Raw genomic sequence first — 15,434 nt, forward strand, 5'->3', positions numbered from 1 at the left:
TTATTTCCACAACCAAAAAAGTATCCATATTTATTGAAAGAGAAAATAGAAACTAAATTCTGTTTAAGTAACAGAGCAACAAAAGTCTCAACAAAATCCAAATAGCAACCAGTATTTAGAAATAATCTAAAATGCCCTATAGATTCCACACGAACTTTATTGGCATTGGCCATATAGATTAATCTTTCAGCATCAGTTGGTGGTCGACTCTAGAAGCAGTCCTGCATAAACAAACTTATATGAATAGTAGTACCAAAATCTAACTACTAAGTGTTTATAGGTATAGAATCCAAATTAGCTTTAGAATAAACTAAAGTGAGAACTTTACCCTTTTTGGCACACTAGGCGGCGTATTTGGAATACTCTTTTTTCATGTCCTCCTTTTTTGTATAAAAAGTAAGTGAATTCATCACTTTGCTTCTTCACTTTTTTCTGTAAAGGTGTTTTAGTTGCAGTATTCTTAGCTTTTCTTTTTTTTGTTATTATGAGAGATTGATGCTAAATGAGGACTTTTAGTCTTATCCCTCTGGATGCTTTCTTCTTCTTGTGCACATTGTGAAATGGGCTCATTAAGAGGCCATGTATCCTTTTAGTATTATAACTCACCTTAATTGACTGAATTGTGTAAAAAGAGAAATAAGAACTAAATGCATGAGTAAATCTTCATCTATCTCTCACTTTAGGGCCTTAAGTTTTCCAGCAAGGTTTAACATTTCTATAATTTAATCCCTTATGTTGCCTTTTCCCTTATACCTCATAGAAGTGAGAGCAGCCAAATAGTTACTTATTTCTAATTTCTCATTCTTTGCAAAATACTATTGTATTGCCACAAGGGATTCCTTAGCATTATTGCCCTAAAAAATAAAGCCTCAAAATGCTTCAAATATGGAAAGTTTCATGTTTATTGGACTCACGCGGCTAGATCGATTCCACTTATCAACTTTAGCCTAATTTAAAGCATCTTCAGCTAAAATGGGTCGCTCCATCCTTAGTGCAAGGTCTAAATCCATACAACCGAGAAAAATTTCCATATTCTCTTTTCAAACCTTAAAATTTGTACCATTTAGCATAGAAATGACACTAAATTGAATAGAAATATTATTTGCAGTTGTTGAAACTAAATAGAGAACAAGAAATATCATACAATTAACAAATATGTCATAAAAGTGACAAAGTAAGATACCTAGTGCAACTTGACATTTAGTGTTTGCATAAAAATATCAATTGTAAATGGTACTCTTAACGCAATAAGCAAATATTGATAATAAACCTTGTCAAACAACAACCTTTATTTGGACTAACTATCAATCACAGGTGCAACAATTGAAAAATCATCAATATTTATCACACAAGTGTTTTTATTGTTTGGCCAAATATTAACTCTTCTTTGAGTTGGTCAATATTTACAGAAACAATGGATACACAAAATTTTTATGTTTTAAATTAAATTAATTTTACACAATAGTAGCTACTTTGATAATATGTTGTTTCAATTAACTTAATTTGAAACAGTGATAATAGCCAGTGTATATAAAAACCATAAATTTGTATATTTGACAAAATCAAACATCCCAATGATACTGCCATACAATTTAAATGCATATAAATTTCATACATACATTAAATATTCAGATAGGATGAGGTTTACTTTCAAAATAAAAATTTTAAAAACTGATGAATATGAAAAGCCTCATAACACAAATTAAACGCAATTATATGAAGAAACCTAATTTTAATTCTAATAATTTAACATGATAGAAGCTTTAATACCACTTGTTAGACTTTATTATCTATAATAATGATCAATGAATAATTCATAAAAAAAAATATACAAATCATAGATATCAAAACCCATATTGATCATCAAATCCTAATAACCAAAACTATCATGCCATAATTATTAAGGAATTTTAACCATAAATACCTATCTCCATTATAGTAATCAAATTTTTGCGGAATGAATGATGAACGAGTGCTTGAACCAACATGTATGGCTTTCCTCAATCAAATATCTACATTCTTTAGGGTTTCTTGCTTTCTGTCTCTGATGGATAGAGAATAGAAGTTGCCGTATGATTTAACGTATTGGAAACCATAACCTATGAGTCTTATAATAGTATCTCATTAAGCCTATATGGGTTAGAAAACAGTATCCACCATTTAACCCATACCAAAATCTAGAAATCTATGAACTCTACATAAATGAATCACATTAAATAAGTCCACTAATAAAATAGCTATTAATATAGTTTTTATTAATATGTAAATCCATATAATAGAGATTAAAAAACCTAACATATCCACCTTTATGGTAAATATCATGTCTTTAGAGTCCATCATCGAATTATACATGTGTAGACTTTCATTGCTTGACAATCAATTCTTTGAATGGTCTATCTTTCAGTCTTTTTCCATTTTCATAAAAAAAAGAAAATACAATAAAAATGAAAAGAAAACTTTATAATACATAAATTAAATTATTTTACAAAACACTTAGGTTGTCTTTCAAGAAGCGCTTGTTTATAGGCCCTTGCTTGGTTTTTCTTTCTTCAATGTGGTTTATTCAATCGCTTCTTCCACACCTTACTAATAACTCGTCAAAAGACATGAAACTTAGCTCTTTTTTTCTTCTTCATCCTCGTAAGATTCAACAACTCATTCACAATCAAGAACAAAGTTATTTTTTTAGTTTAATCTCCTAAGTACACGCTGCTCATCATTAGTATAGTCAACTATATAGATATATTGGTATGTACCAACTAATTAAGATTTTTATATAGATTTTTCAGGTGAATGCTTGTTATAATCTACCACTGATAATGAACCTTCCATCAACCATATTCTTGAACTTGAGTTTTCTCCTTTATACATTCTTCATTCTTAGCAATTGTATCAACCCTCAAGCAGTCCTCGTAGATAGAGTTTTCTTTCATTATTATATACCTTAAATTCAATATTTTTCTCCTATATTGTAAAGTCAACTTTCTTTTATAAACATCTATAAAGGCATTCAATATTACTAGGAATAGCCCCCTAGGTTGATTGATATCGCCAAATCTTTCTTAAAATCCATCACCCGTAAATTTATCTATGGAACAATAAACTTTTCCACTGAGATTAATATGTTTTCTATAATGCCACTGGATCAGTAAATAATCAATCTACTAATTGTACAGATATTATTTTAAGAAAATTATTGAAATGATTGCAAGATATGGAAAATGTTAGAGAAAAAAATTAAATATTATATTGTAATAAGTATAATCCCACTTACTATACATAAAATAAAACTGAATTATGAATTTATGTAAGAAAAATAATAATAATATGGTATTATTATTTTATATTTTTGTATGTAATATATGTAGATATTATCCCCACGAACATAATTTATAGATACGTTCCTACTTATATTTGCACTTTGCTTATGAATATAACTCTAAATCTATGGAAAAAATCAAGCAACTAGTACTTAACCCTAGTATACTTTTAAAGTAGGGAGAAGATTGAATAAGATCTTTGATTTTCTTTAGAAGATAAAATTCATAACATCTGTTGCTAATTGTAAGATTTTTTACGAACAAGGAGATTTAAAGATAATGACTATTTCTTTTGTCAAGAGACAATGACTATAGTAAGAACCATACTATATGTAATCACTTTATTAACTTCTATTGAGATTCTTAAAGATATAATGCACGATAGGATCAGTAAAAGTATTTCCAAAATTGCTAGAAAAAAAGAGGCCATGTCGATTAACGAAGACCAATGGCTTCTACTAATACAACCATTTTTTATCCTAGATCATCGTTGAACTATAAATTATAGGAGGATATGGTGGTGATGGGTAGAGATAATATATGAAAAAAGCTAGATAAAGTGGATGAGATTCAAATTCATGAGCTAAATCTACCTCCAAAGATTAAAGATTTCAAGCTTTCCTTAAGTATGAGAAAATAATGAAGCATGACCAAAAAAAAAAAAAAAATTTAAGTCTGAAAGCACATTTGAACATTGAAATATTGTATGGTTATATAAGTAGACCTACTAATCATCTTACCAACAAATGAAGTGGAGTCACTATAATAAAAGTAGGTTAAATAGACTTTACAAAATATAAATAAAAGTAAGAAAATAGTATGATTGAAAAATAAGATGTAAAATCCATGCCAATAGAGAATCAAATTTACTCAAAATTACAATAAAAATAAAGATTCTATGAATAAATTTTTATCTCAAAATTTACTATAATTATAAATTATTTTTGCTAAGATTAATCTAAAACTCCCATTCTTACCAAACTTCCAATAGATCCAAAGCATCAATTAGGTTGAGGAGTTATTAAGTTAAGTTTGAAAAGTCTAAATTTATAAAAAAATTCTAGAAGTTTTCAATTCTATAGAGAAGTATAAGCTAAGTATTATTTTTGAAAGTCAAGGCTGAGTAATTTCTCATGTTTAAATATTGTGGAAACACAAAAGTTAACAAAAGCTTTTAATCAAAATACATTCATAACATATTTAGAAATAAACTTCCCAAATCCTTAAAAAAATTACTTCTAGAGAAATTGTTTTGGTCTAGTAAACTATTTAATTCCTCAAACCTAAATATCTAAAAGATCTCAAAATTTTAAAAATCATATGGGATCCAAACTAGAAATTCTGAGAAACTACTATTCAGATCATACATAAGAAATTTTATAAGAATTCTATAGTAAAATAAACCATAACAATCAAATCCAGCAATTTCAATCATCAAATAGAACATTCGAGAAGTGAGAGAGTCAAGGAATTCATGCCGCTAAAATTGACAAATGGAGATTTTTTAATAGTATGAGATTGAGTAGAAAATATTTATCACATTGTGGAAATGGTAATAACAATTAGCCCTTTGTTACAATAAGTTTGTGTAAGAAAATATATAAGCTCATTTCTCTATATTTTGTAGTAGCATAATATCATAAGGCTGAAGTTGTAATATTGTTATTGTATCAATTTGTGATGAAAATGAAATTGTTTGGATATGTGAACCTAAAATTGAAATTTTCAATGAAAAACTGCTAGGGATTTGAGGTAAACTCGGTATAAAAAGTCAAGAATTTTAGTGTATCAGTGAAGAAATCTTAAGATTGAAAAGGAAAATAAAAATTTGCTAAGAGGAGCAATAATACATGCAAATTTAACTTATAATTAAAATCGAGTGTTGTGCTCTGTTTGGTTAAAATCAACAAAAGAATTCAATTCATTTGAGAAAATAATATGAAAGAGAAAGTAAAATAGAAATAATAATATTAGAAAGAAATATTTTAGTGTTACGAAATATATTGACTTACTAATATGGAATTCATTTGAAAATTATATTTTATTTTATTAGAATTTAGTTTAGTTATAACCAATTATATATAAATTTTATTATATAGATTTTTAAATTAATTTTTACTTCATTTAAAGCAAATAAATTTTGAATTTGTAAATGAATTTTATAAATTTTATAGATTTCAGCAGACATAATGAAAGAAATGATTGTTTATACATAAATTAAAATTTTTAATAATTATCTTGTTTTAGGAGGTAGTTATAAAAATTGGAAAGTAAAGCTAGTAGTGGAGCAATTATAGAAAAATGAAAGTTACAATATAAAGAACAAGAGGAAAAAGGGCAGAGGACAATGGATTCTACATTCAATTGCAAACTCAGCATACTTAGTTATAATACTATTTTGTTTAAGTCTAATTTTTAGTAGATTAATCTAGAATGTCATTCTAAGTTTTACATCTATTGATTTCTTTTCTCAAATTACTTTATCATTTCTTTTAATTTTATTTTATTAGTATCTCAATAGAATTTGAAAAAACTGTACCGATGATTTAATAATCTAAAATTAATTAAAGTCATTTTATAATTAGTAAAATCTCTTTTATTAAAAGTTAAATTATTTTTAATTCATTTTCTTATATACAGAAGATTCAACCGGCAATGTACTATACAATAAAAATTATCATCTCCTTACACTATCTATAAAGATAAAAACTCATTCAGCGCTCTAATTTTTAAAATAAAAGCTGTGAAGACTTCAAATGTCAAACCATATGTGATTTATGAATTAGAGATTCAGGTATTTCATACCCAGTGACACATCCACACCAGCTCATGAAAAGGCCTGAAATAGTTATGCCCCAAAGGAAGAAAGAACTAACAAGTAGTAACTGATAATGCTAATGCTAATGCTAATGTTCCTGTTCCTGTTTCTAGTGGTTCCAATTTTTCCCCCTTAAAAAGACAAAAAGAAAAGAAAGAGAAAAATGGGTTTGGGAAGTAGCTAGATGAAAGAAGTGGCATAATGGCCACCTATAAACAGAGACAAAAAGAAATGATGAAGCTTTTTTTTTGGCCTTTGCCACCCTCCATGCCCTATCTCCAACTTAGCTAGGGCCCATCAAAAGAGAAAGAGAAAGCCAGAAATACATTTTTAATTAATTAATTAATTATTAATTTTTTTTGAAAAGTAATTAATAATTTTCTTTTCTTTTTCTTTTTATTTTAATTTTTTTAAAGCATCAAACCAGAGGAAAAGAGTTGCTGTAGATGATGCAAGATATTATTCCCAATTGTACGTACCATTGTGACATCATCTCCACGTTATGTCCACCGAAGCATGCATTTAAATTCCAAGTAACCTCCAGTTTATTTTCTTTAGAAGGAAAGTTAGATATATTATATAAACTAAATTAAATTATTAATTAGCAATTATTTGTTTTTATATTTTTATTAACGTATAAAGTAAATTAAGGTTATATGAAAATAATTTAATTATTAATATTTTATGATAACAAAGTCTATAAATTTAATAAAATAATGAGAAAATAGCATAAATAAAACAATTTTCCGATAAGAATAAAAAGATTCTTCTTTTTGCTTGTTTGTTAAACAAAATAATATGGGCAAATTTCATAAGTGTAACAAGTCTCCCTTCATTAGACTCTTATTATTTAATCTTTCATCGATCATTTTTTTAAATTGGTTGTAATTTTTCTATTTTAGTTAAATTTAATTAATAAATAAAATATTAATATATCTGTTAAATGTTTTATAATATTTTTATTAAAGAGGTGCAGAATTTAATTTTTTTTTATTGTGACATGGTTATTAAATTTTTCTTTCCTTACGAGAGTGTTGAAAATATTAAAGAATTTTAAGATAATATTTAAATATTAGATTTGTTGAAAAACACTTGATATGTGTTTTAGCGTCATCGACTGTAATGTATTTTTCACATGATTATAATTTATTATTTTATCAATATAATGGATAATTGTTAAAAAAATTCTTTTACTTGTATTTTTAATATTTGATATTTATTTTTTAATAAGATATTTAATACTCATAATTATATAATTTTTAACAGAAAATTAGCATTTTTCTTCTTCAATGACTTGCTTGGACCTTTTTTTATATTCATCAGATATTTATAATAATTAATTAATTATCAAATGGAAAGATCATTTAAATATGAGTTGAGCTACCCAAAGCTGATAAAGACATTTCCATGGACATCAAATACTGCTCCTAAATAAGCTCAAAATGTATGTAGCCATTATTAAAGTTTTATCACAAAAACTATGGTAGGAGAAGTATTTTCAGATTCTTATTTTACAACTCAAGAAATGCATTCATTCACCTAAACCTAAGAATCTTTAGTAAAAGTTAAGAACTAATTATCATTACTTTCAAATTCACTTCAAAAATAATAATTACCAAATCTGTTTGCTTCACATTATATATTATTGCATAACAAGTGCATTATTATCGTAACTTCCAAAAACTGGACCAGTGCCAATCTTGTTACTTGTTACACTTCTCTGAAAATCTTACCCCATTATCATATTGATTTGCATTATTATCCCACCCCTCCAAATTGCTAATTATTTTCTGCTAAATGAAAGTTAATCATTTTATCCAAGTTTAAAACAAGTACAACAAAAACATAATTAGCCATAGCAATTATAAGTTAAAAAGATATTGAAATTATGTATCCAATGGCCCTAAATTGGTGCAAACAATGTGATGATAACAAGCTATGACCCACAAAAGAATATTTAACACAAACAATTAAAAAGATACAAAAAAGAAAGAATTATTATGATTAATTGAAGAGATGATAACAACATAATAGGGTTGGTTTGGAATTTGAGAAAATGGTGGGTAGAGAGAAGGATGTGGGGTTTACATATCTACAAATACAAATGAAAAGTGTAATAGCAAAAAGGAATTCGAGAAAGGTAAAGAGCTTTTCTTTCTTTGTTCTTCTTTATTTTATTTTTATATCTCCAAAAAGTCAAATAGGGCCTATTTTAACAATCATAATGATATCTCTTCACCGCCGATACAGAGAGGAGGGGAGGGGGAGAGATTTGCACCCAAGATTCATCATCATTGCTCCTCTCATTTTTCTCTTTTATATGCCCAAAAGAAAACCCTAATAACAATAAAATGACACAAAATAATGAAAGGCCCTGCATACTGTGATAGATAGATAGATACATATACGTATTACCCTTTTCCTTTTCTTCTCTCCCACTGATTTTCTTTCTCTTCTTTTCTACAGTGAATGACCATTTTTAGAGACGATGGAGCTTTTCCCACGACAAGTAAATATCCCTAATTTATGAAAATAACTTTTACCACTTAAGAATTAAAAATAATAATAAGATATGCTGTGAATAATAAAATATTAATAATTGAATTCTTGAATTAGATTTTCATCATTTTATTTATATATTTTTTGAGTCACATCCGCATTTTTAAATAATATATATTTTTATTTTTATTTCTATTTTAGATTTAAGAGTATAAAGTGGAGGGTACTTTTCTATCTCGAAAAACATCAAATTGCTTTACATAAAAACATGTCAAATCGCATAATATATATTTATACTTTTCTAAAAGTTTAATTCACCTATCTATATATTGAGAGCTATTATGATACGCAGTATTCAGTATTCAGTATTCTACTTCTTTTTCTTTTTCTATTATTTCCTTCTAACCTTTGGAGCCATCTAAAAGTGAGAGTGAACAGAATTTTCCATGCAATCTGGCAGGAAAACGATAAAATAAGAAAACCAACAGGATATTTAACTATCTGCTCCTGCGCTGCTCAAACCCATTTGTCGTCTATTGTTGACCTCCAGAAAACATAACAGGGAAATTCCATTAACCCTGGCACAAATTTTTCATGCTTTTGAGGTCAAACAGTAACATATCTGTTGCAAAATATATGTCACCTAAAAAGCTATTGAACCCAACTTCAGATGAATGTGAAAAGTCTATGCAAACTGTAATATGCTTTTGTGTTTTTCCTTTTATTTTTACTTTTTGGTTACATTTGTATTAAGCAGAAATTTTTTGAGAGGAGCTACAAGAATAAAATTCTGAAGTCTTTTCTTTTTCCTTTTTCTTTTTTAGAAAAAAACATAGAGATCTCTATAGGGAAAGTGGTTGGTCATATGTGTAGGTATTGGGTTACTGTCATATCTTGGTTATTCTCTTTGCTATCCTTCATTCCTAGGAATAAGTATTCATATGCCCTAAGCCTCCTAGCCTCCTTGTCTGTGTTTTCTTCCATCCCTCTAATCCTTGGACTGCTTGCCTGCGCTGTTAAATATATATAATCCAGAGATCACTCTTGATACTAGAGTTTTCCAACTCCTTTACTAGCTGGTGTTTCTGTCTTCAAACCAGAAAGAGAGAGAGAGAGAGGAGAGAGAGAGAGAAAGAGAGAGAGAGAGAGAGAGAGATATGGCAGCCACCTCTCAGTCCATGTTAAACCAAGGATTATTTGAGGAGCAAGAGATTCCTTCTACACAGATGGGTTTCTTTTCTTTACCTCAAAACATGTCCTTTCCTCAATTGGGTAGTTGCCATCAATCTCTTAAAGGCATATTCACTATACCTCATTCACTTGCAGTTGATGCACCCTCTTCTACTGCTAATCTCACCGAAATCCTACTCTCTTCATCATCATCCACTGCTACGAAGCAAAGAGACGACTTTACTTCTAATTTTGGAGGACCCCATCTTCTTTCTCTGCAAAGATCTAGTGCAAATCTCTGGTAAAGATAATACACTTTTTACAAACACAATCATGCAAAAAATACCCTCCTTTTTCAGTTTTCATGGTTTTATCACTTTTTTTTTCTTTATTCTTTCTCTCTATTTTTTATCACTTAGTTTAAATTTAAACTCGCTAGATTATATTCTAACTTCGTTTCCCCAATCAATGAAATATAAGTCATACTAGATCTCTTAATTTTAATGGAATTAATAAGATATTCAATTTATGAATCTTCATAATTTTCATGCATGTACCCTCTCCCTTTCACTATACATATAATGAAGTGAATATTTATTGGAATTGCTTTCAGGGCATGGGGAGACGTAAATGAATGTTTAAGCAACAAAAGAAGCAGCGTAGAAGACGATCATCACCATCACCATCATCTAGGGATTTCTACAATGAAAATGAAAAAGATAAAAGCAAGGAGAAAGGTAAGGGAGCCTAGGTTTTGCTTCAAGACAATGAGCGATGTAGATGTGCTTGATGATGGTTACAAATGGAGGAAGTACGGACAGAAAGTGGTAAAGAACACACTTCATCCCAGGTTAGACATTCAAATCTAATAAAATTTCAAATCCTATATATGTATTTGTTTTCTAGCTTTTCTTGATCTTCTTGTTCTTGTTGTTGTCGTTTTTGTGTACCCCATATACACATGCTATGCTCCTCTTCCCTTTCTCTCTCTCTCTCACATTTTTTTTTTCTTTTTCTTTCTGTCGTTCTCATTATTATCGTTGTTATGATTATTGTTATAGGCTTTTACAGACTTGGTGCAGGAGATTTTGATGGATAAATGTGTGTATATATATGTGTGTGTGTGAATATTAATCATTATTTGATAATAAAAATAAATTGAAGAAAGTGGCCAAAAAGAAGTAATTATTATGGCTTTCAAAAGACAAAATCGCAATTGTGAAGAAAGTAAAGAAAAGGAAAATAAAAAAAGTGCTAACAATTGATCAATCATAATGTCATGTGTAAAGCAAAGTATGACATAATATTCTTGAATCAAAAATGAAAGTTAGACAAACAGCATAATATTCTTGATACACTTTGATTAAACTTGGAATCATATAAGAATGATTCCATAGCTAAGATATGATGAGATTATGTCTATAATATTGAATGCCGAGTTTAGATTAATTCCTCATGATAGTTGAGGTTCTTGTGTATGTAAAATGTGCATAACTAGATTCTTGTATTTAACTTGAAAAATGGGTATAAATGTTTTACCAAAAAAATATGTTGAATTACAATACACTTTCATCTCTCCGAGAACAAGGAAAAGAGATACCATTTGCTTGTCTGCGTTTATGACCCAAGAGAAATTCATTGATAGACAAAGTCTGCTCTAAGTAATGTGACATAATAATTTGACATGACTCATTTTTATTAGATGTGTCTATGAAGAATGCCAATTGGAGAATTTCTTTCCAATCCCAGAATGTTATAATCTTAGGATTTATAACAAGAGAGGTGGACTTTTAGATTTAGCAGTTCTTTGACAATCTTGTAATATAGAGATAAAAGATTATTTAACATATACTTTAGAGTTTTCCATCTGAACTTTTGACGTGTACACCGCAACAAATAAGAGAGTGACATGTGTATATGAGTATTTTAGACTTTGACATTTGATGATTGGTATATACTCAATTTATGCTAAGCATATATCAGTTTAGTGTATAGACGAGACACACCTAAACTAGACAAGAAATTTCCCAACTATTATTTGTCTTGGCCGGGAATTGCATTGTTCATTTGTCAGTACAACATAGAACGTGATGAGGCTTATTGCTCATAATGTCCATTAAAATTCTACAGCAATGATTTCAGCTTTTTGAATTTGTAAAATCTTGCATGATTATAAATGAGTACGTTGCTCATTTGTTTTGTGCTTTGCATGTATGTCTTTCTTGTGAGCATGGGCACATATATATAGCCAAAGTCAAAAAAGTGGGGATCCTAGTTTTCAAAATACAATTTTCCTCCAACTAGTGGCTACCCTTACCAACTTGGCTTAGAGTTTTAACTATAGTTTTGAGCAATACATGCATCTAAGGCCACATGCATCTAGAAACTCTTGTACTACTATAGTCAAATTTGCAATTAATAGAAGACTTAATTAATACTGAATACTATTAGTTAAAAAAGACAAATAAAGGACAAAATACTAAATGGATTAGTGGGTAATGCTGATGTGGCCTTCTAAACAAAAGACAGTAATAATAAGGATAAAATTCTTACACTGTAATAGTTAAACAAACTTCTAATATTGACAAGGTTAGAAAGAAAGGAAAAAAAGAAAAGAAAAAAGAGAAGAAGATTACATAGAGGCTGCTCCTTGCACTTTTCACTTTTTCCTGTTTCTTTTTCTTCCTCCATTTGTGTTTGAGCAGCTATATGCTATTATTGAGGAAATTAACTTTTCAGTTATCACGCTCCAAAGGTGTTGTACGTAAAGTTTCTTTGATCATTATGATTTTTACAGTGCATGGACTTGGTGTATACCTGCAGTAAAATATGTTCAGTGTGTATATATATATATATGTACCTTTCTTTATTCAGGGGTAAATATATATATATATATATATATATATATATATATATATAACAATTCTCCAAAACATGAACTAAAATGTGTTTGATTAGTGAGAACTTTTTGGCAATAATAATTCAAAGTTTTTGAACAGTAGCCTCCCATCATTTCTTCATTTGCTTAAGAACGAACTTAGTTTCATATTGAATTAAGTAACAAAAGCACAACACTAGATGCTTGAGTCAGAGCAACTTAAAAAAAAAAATTATTTTTACCCAATTGGTGAATTTCACATACTTTTGGTAGAGATAGATCATGCGGGAAAATCTGATGTCAACTAATATAGACAAAATCAATGATAAAAGTATTAAAAATAGTGTTGAATCTTGAATCATTTTTTTTCCTTCTAAAAGTAGATATGGTTAGCATGTTAGAAGTATAGTAGTGCGTTAGAAATGAGACGGGGAATTCTTTTTTTATAAAGTGAGGAATAAGCCATTATAATTATAATTATAATTAAAAAGGAGAGTCTTCGATTCGAGACCTCAACTTCCGATGTTAAGCGTGTGGTTTTTAATTCATATAACTTTATACTTGGCCTGTTTCTTAAACTTCTATATATAACTATATAGATTTTTTTCTACACATTCCATCCTGTGATACTTGGCCTCTCCTAAAAACTAACTTGCCTCTGCCCCTGAACACAAGGATCATTTTTTTATATATATTCTTGTGCTACTTCTTTATGTTCATATCGTGTGATTTAAGTTACAGTTTCCATAGAGAATTCCATGTAGTTAATTAACTTCTTCTGGTACAAAATCCAGGAGCTATTATCGCTGTACACAAGATAACTGCAGGGTAAAGAAACGAGTGGAGAGATTGGCAGAAGATCCAAGAATGGTGATAACAACGTATGAAGGGAGACATGCACATTCTCCATCACATGATCTCGAAGACTCCCAAGCTCAATCCCAGCTTAACAATTTCTTTTTCTAGTTCTCTTTGTGTTTTTTTCTTTTCTTTCTCTTTTAATTAAAGATTACTTGATTCCAATATGTTTGGAGCTTTGTTAGTAAATTTGCTGCTTGTGTAAGAGCTTTTCCATTATTATGTCTTTGATTAATATACTACTTACTGTGTTCAAGGCATGTAAAAAATAAAACAGTATATCCATGAATTCATATATGGCCGCATTTCTAAGGCTTCCATTTCCATAGATTGCCAATATACTGTTTAACATTCTTTTCAGTTCTGAGGTCTGTAAGCTTTGTAATCTCTTCCAGCTTCTGTAGTTTCCTTTGGTATGGCATCATTTGTATAGAAATAATAGGTATTTGTCATGATTTCTGTTTTCTATATTGTTTTTCTAAACAATTTAGTTAGTCTTTCTTTAAAATAAAATAAAAAGAAATAGTTTAAAAATTGGTTGATCAATTTTCTTTATTTTGCTTAGAATTGCGTAATATCTTATTATGACAAATCAATTATATGAAATTATTTTAAATAGTTTCATATAAGTTATTCTGATTAAAGATTTATGATTACTTAAAACTGCAATGTCTATGAGTAAAATTCATAATTTGATTGTTATTTTATCGAGGAGTCCAAAAGACTATGTTTTTGAGAGAATGTATTATTTTACACACGTGCTATTTAAAGAAATGGTTACCGTGTTTTTTGATTTTAATTCTAACTTCTACTTCTTGATTTTGGACCATTTAATTTTTTTTTAATTATGATAACTTTTTTTCTTTATTTGTATTTTGATTTTATTAACTAGACAATTATTAAAATAAGTTAATGAACTCCTAAATTAGTTTAATTTATTTGGAAGTAACCCTTTTAGACTAAATTAATTAATTCTTTTATTTCTTAAATTATTAAGTAATTAAAAAAGTTAATAATATAAGACAATTCAGAATTAAATAGATCTATGATTCTTTTAGAGTAAGATAGATTAAGAGTGTATATTTGATCTTTTTTAGTTTATTTATTTAAATTAGATTAAAGGTGTATATGTTGTTAATATTTTATAATTATTTATTTTACTTATGTAAATTAAATTATAAAACTTATATACATACATTATTCTATTTATTATTAATTAGTATGTTTTATTATAATTTTATATTCATTATTTATAGTCATTTACCCGTATGTTGTACGACTGTCGTAATTATTTTATTTTTAAACAATTATTTAAATTTATATATAAAATTAAATAGGATTTTAAATATTTTACAATTATTTGTAATATTTTAAAAATAATAATAAATTAGATATCTTTTACTGTCTTTTAATTTTTTATATTTTAAAATTTTATCAGTACAATAATATAAGATTTATCAATAAATTAATAAAAAAACTACAAGATTATACATGAACTTGAATTCTATGTGTCAATGATATGTACATGTGGTCAAATAAAAGTTATATATGTCAAAATATAATAACTCATGTTAAATTTTTTTTATTGGATCAAGTACATATTAATATTTTTTGTTCATTTACATATACTAAAATGTTCATATTCTATATATATAACGTTCATTAGATGTAATATCCTATAATAATTCATTTTCTTTGTATCAAAGATTTATTACCTGTGAATTTAATATTCATTTTTTTTAGCTTGATTTTTTTTGTTTACCAATTGTGTAAGGATAATTTACGTTATGTCCATATCATATATATTTATTTGAATGGATTAATGGGTATAATTTTCATTAATGACGAATATTTATTGATAAACTAATGAATATTATGTCTATAAATGATG

At 27.8% G+C, this 15,434-nt stretch overlaps 1 protein-coding gene across 1 annotated transcript; it reads left to right on the forward strand.

Moving 5' to 3' along the window:
• The first annotated feature begins 9,416 nt into the window (after nt 1-9,416).
• LOC8278090 (probable WRKY transcription factor 13) lies at nt 9,417-13,867 on the forward strand. Its single transcript, XM_002533999.4, has 3 exons — nt 9,417-10,108; nt 10,421-10,657; nt 13,480-13,867. The coding sequence occupies exons 1-3, from the start codon at nt 9,795-9,797 to the stop codon at nt 13,649-13,651; spliced, it is 723 nt and encodes a 240-aa protein (XP_002534045.2). The 5' UTR covers nt 9,417-9,794; the 3' UTR covers nt 13,652-13,867.
• The last annotated feature ends 1,567 nt before the right edge of the window (nt 13,868-15,434 follow it).

This window comes from Ricinus communis, chromosome 7 (assembly GCF_019578655.1).
Source record: "Ricinus communis isolate WT05 ecotype wild-type chromosome 7, ASM1957865v1, whole genome shotgun sequence".
In the NCBI taxonomy this organism is placed as follows: domain Eukaryota; kingdom Viridiplantae; phylum Streptophyta; class Magnoliopsida; order Malpighiales; family Euphorbiaceae; genus Ricinus; species Ricinus communis.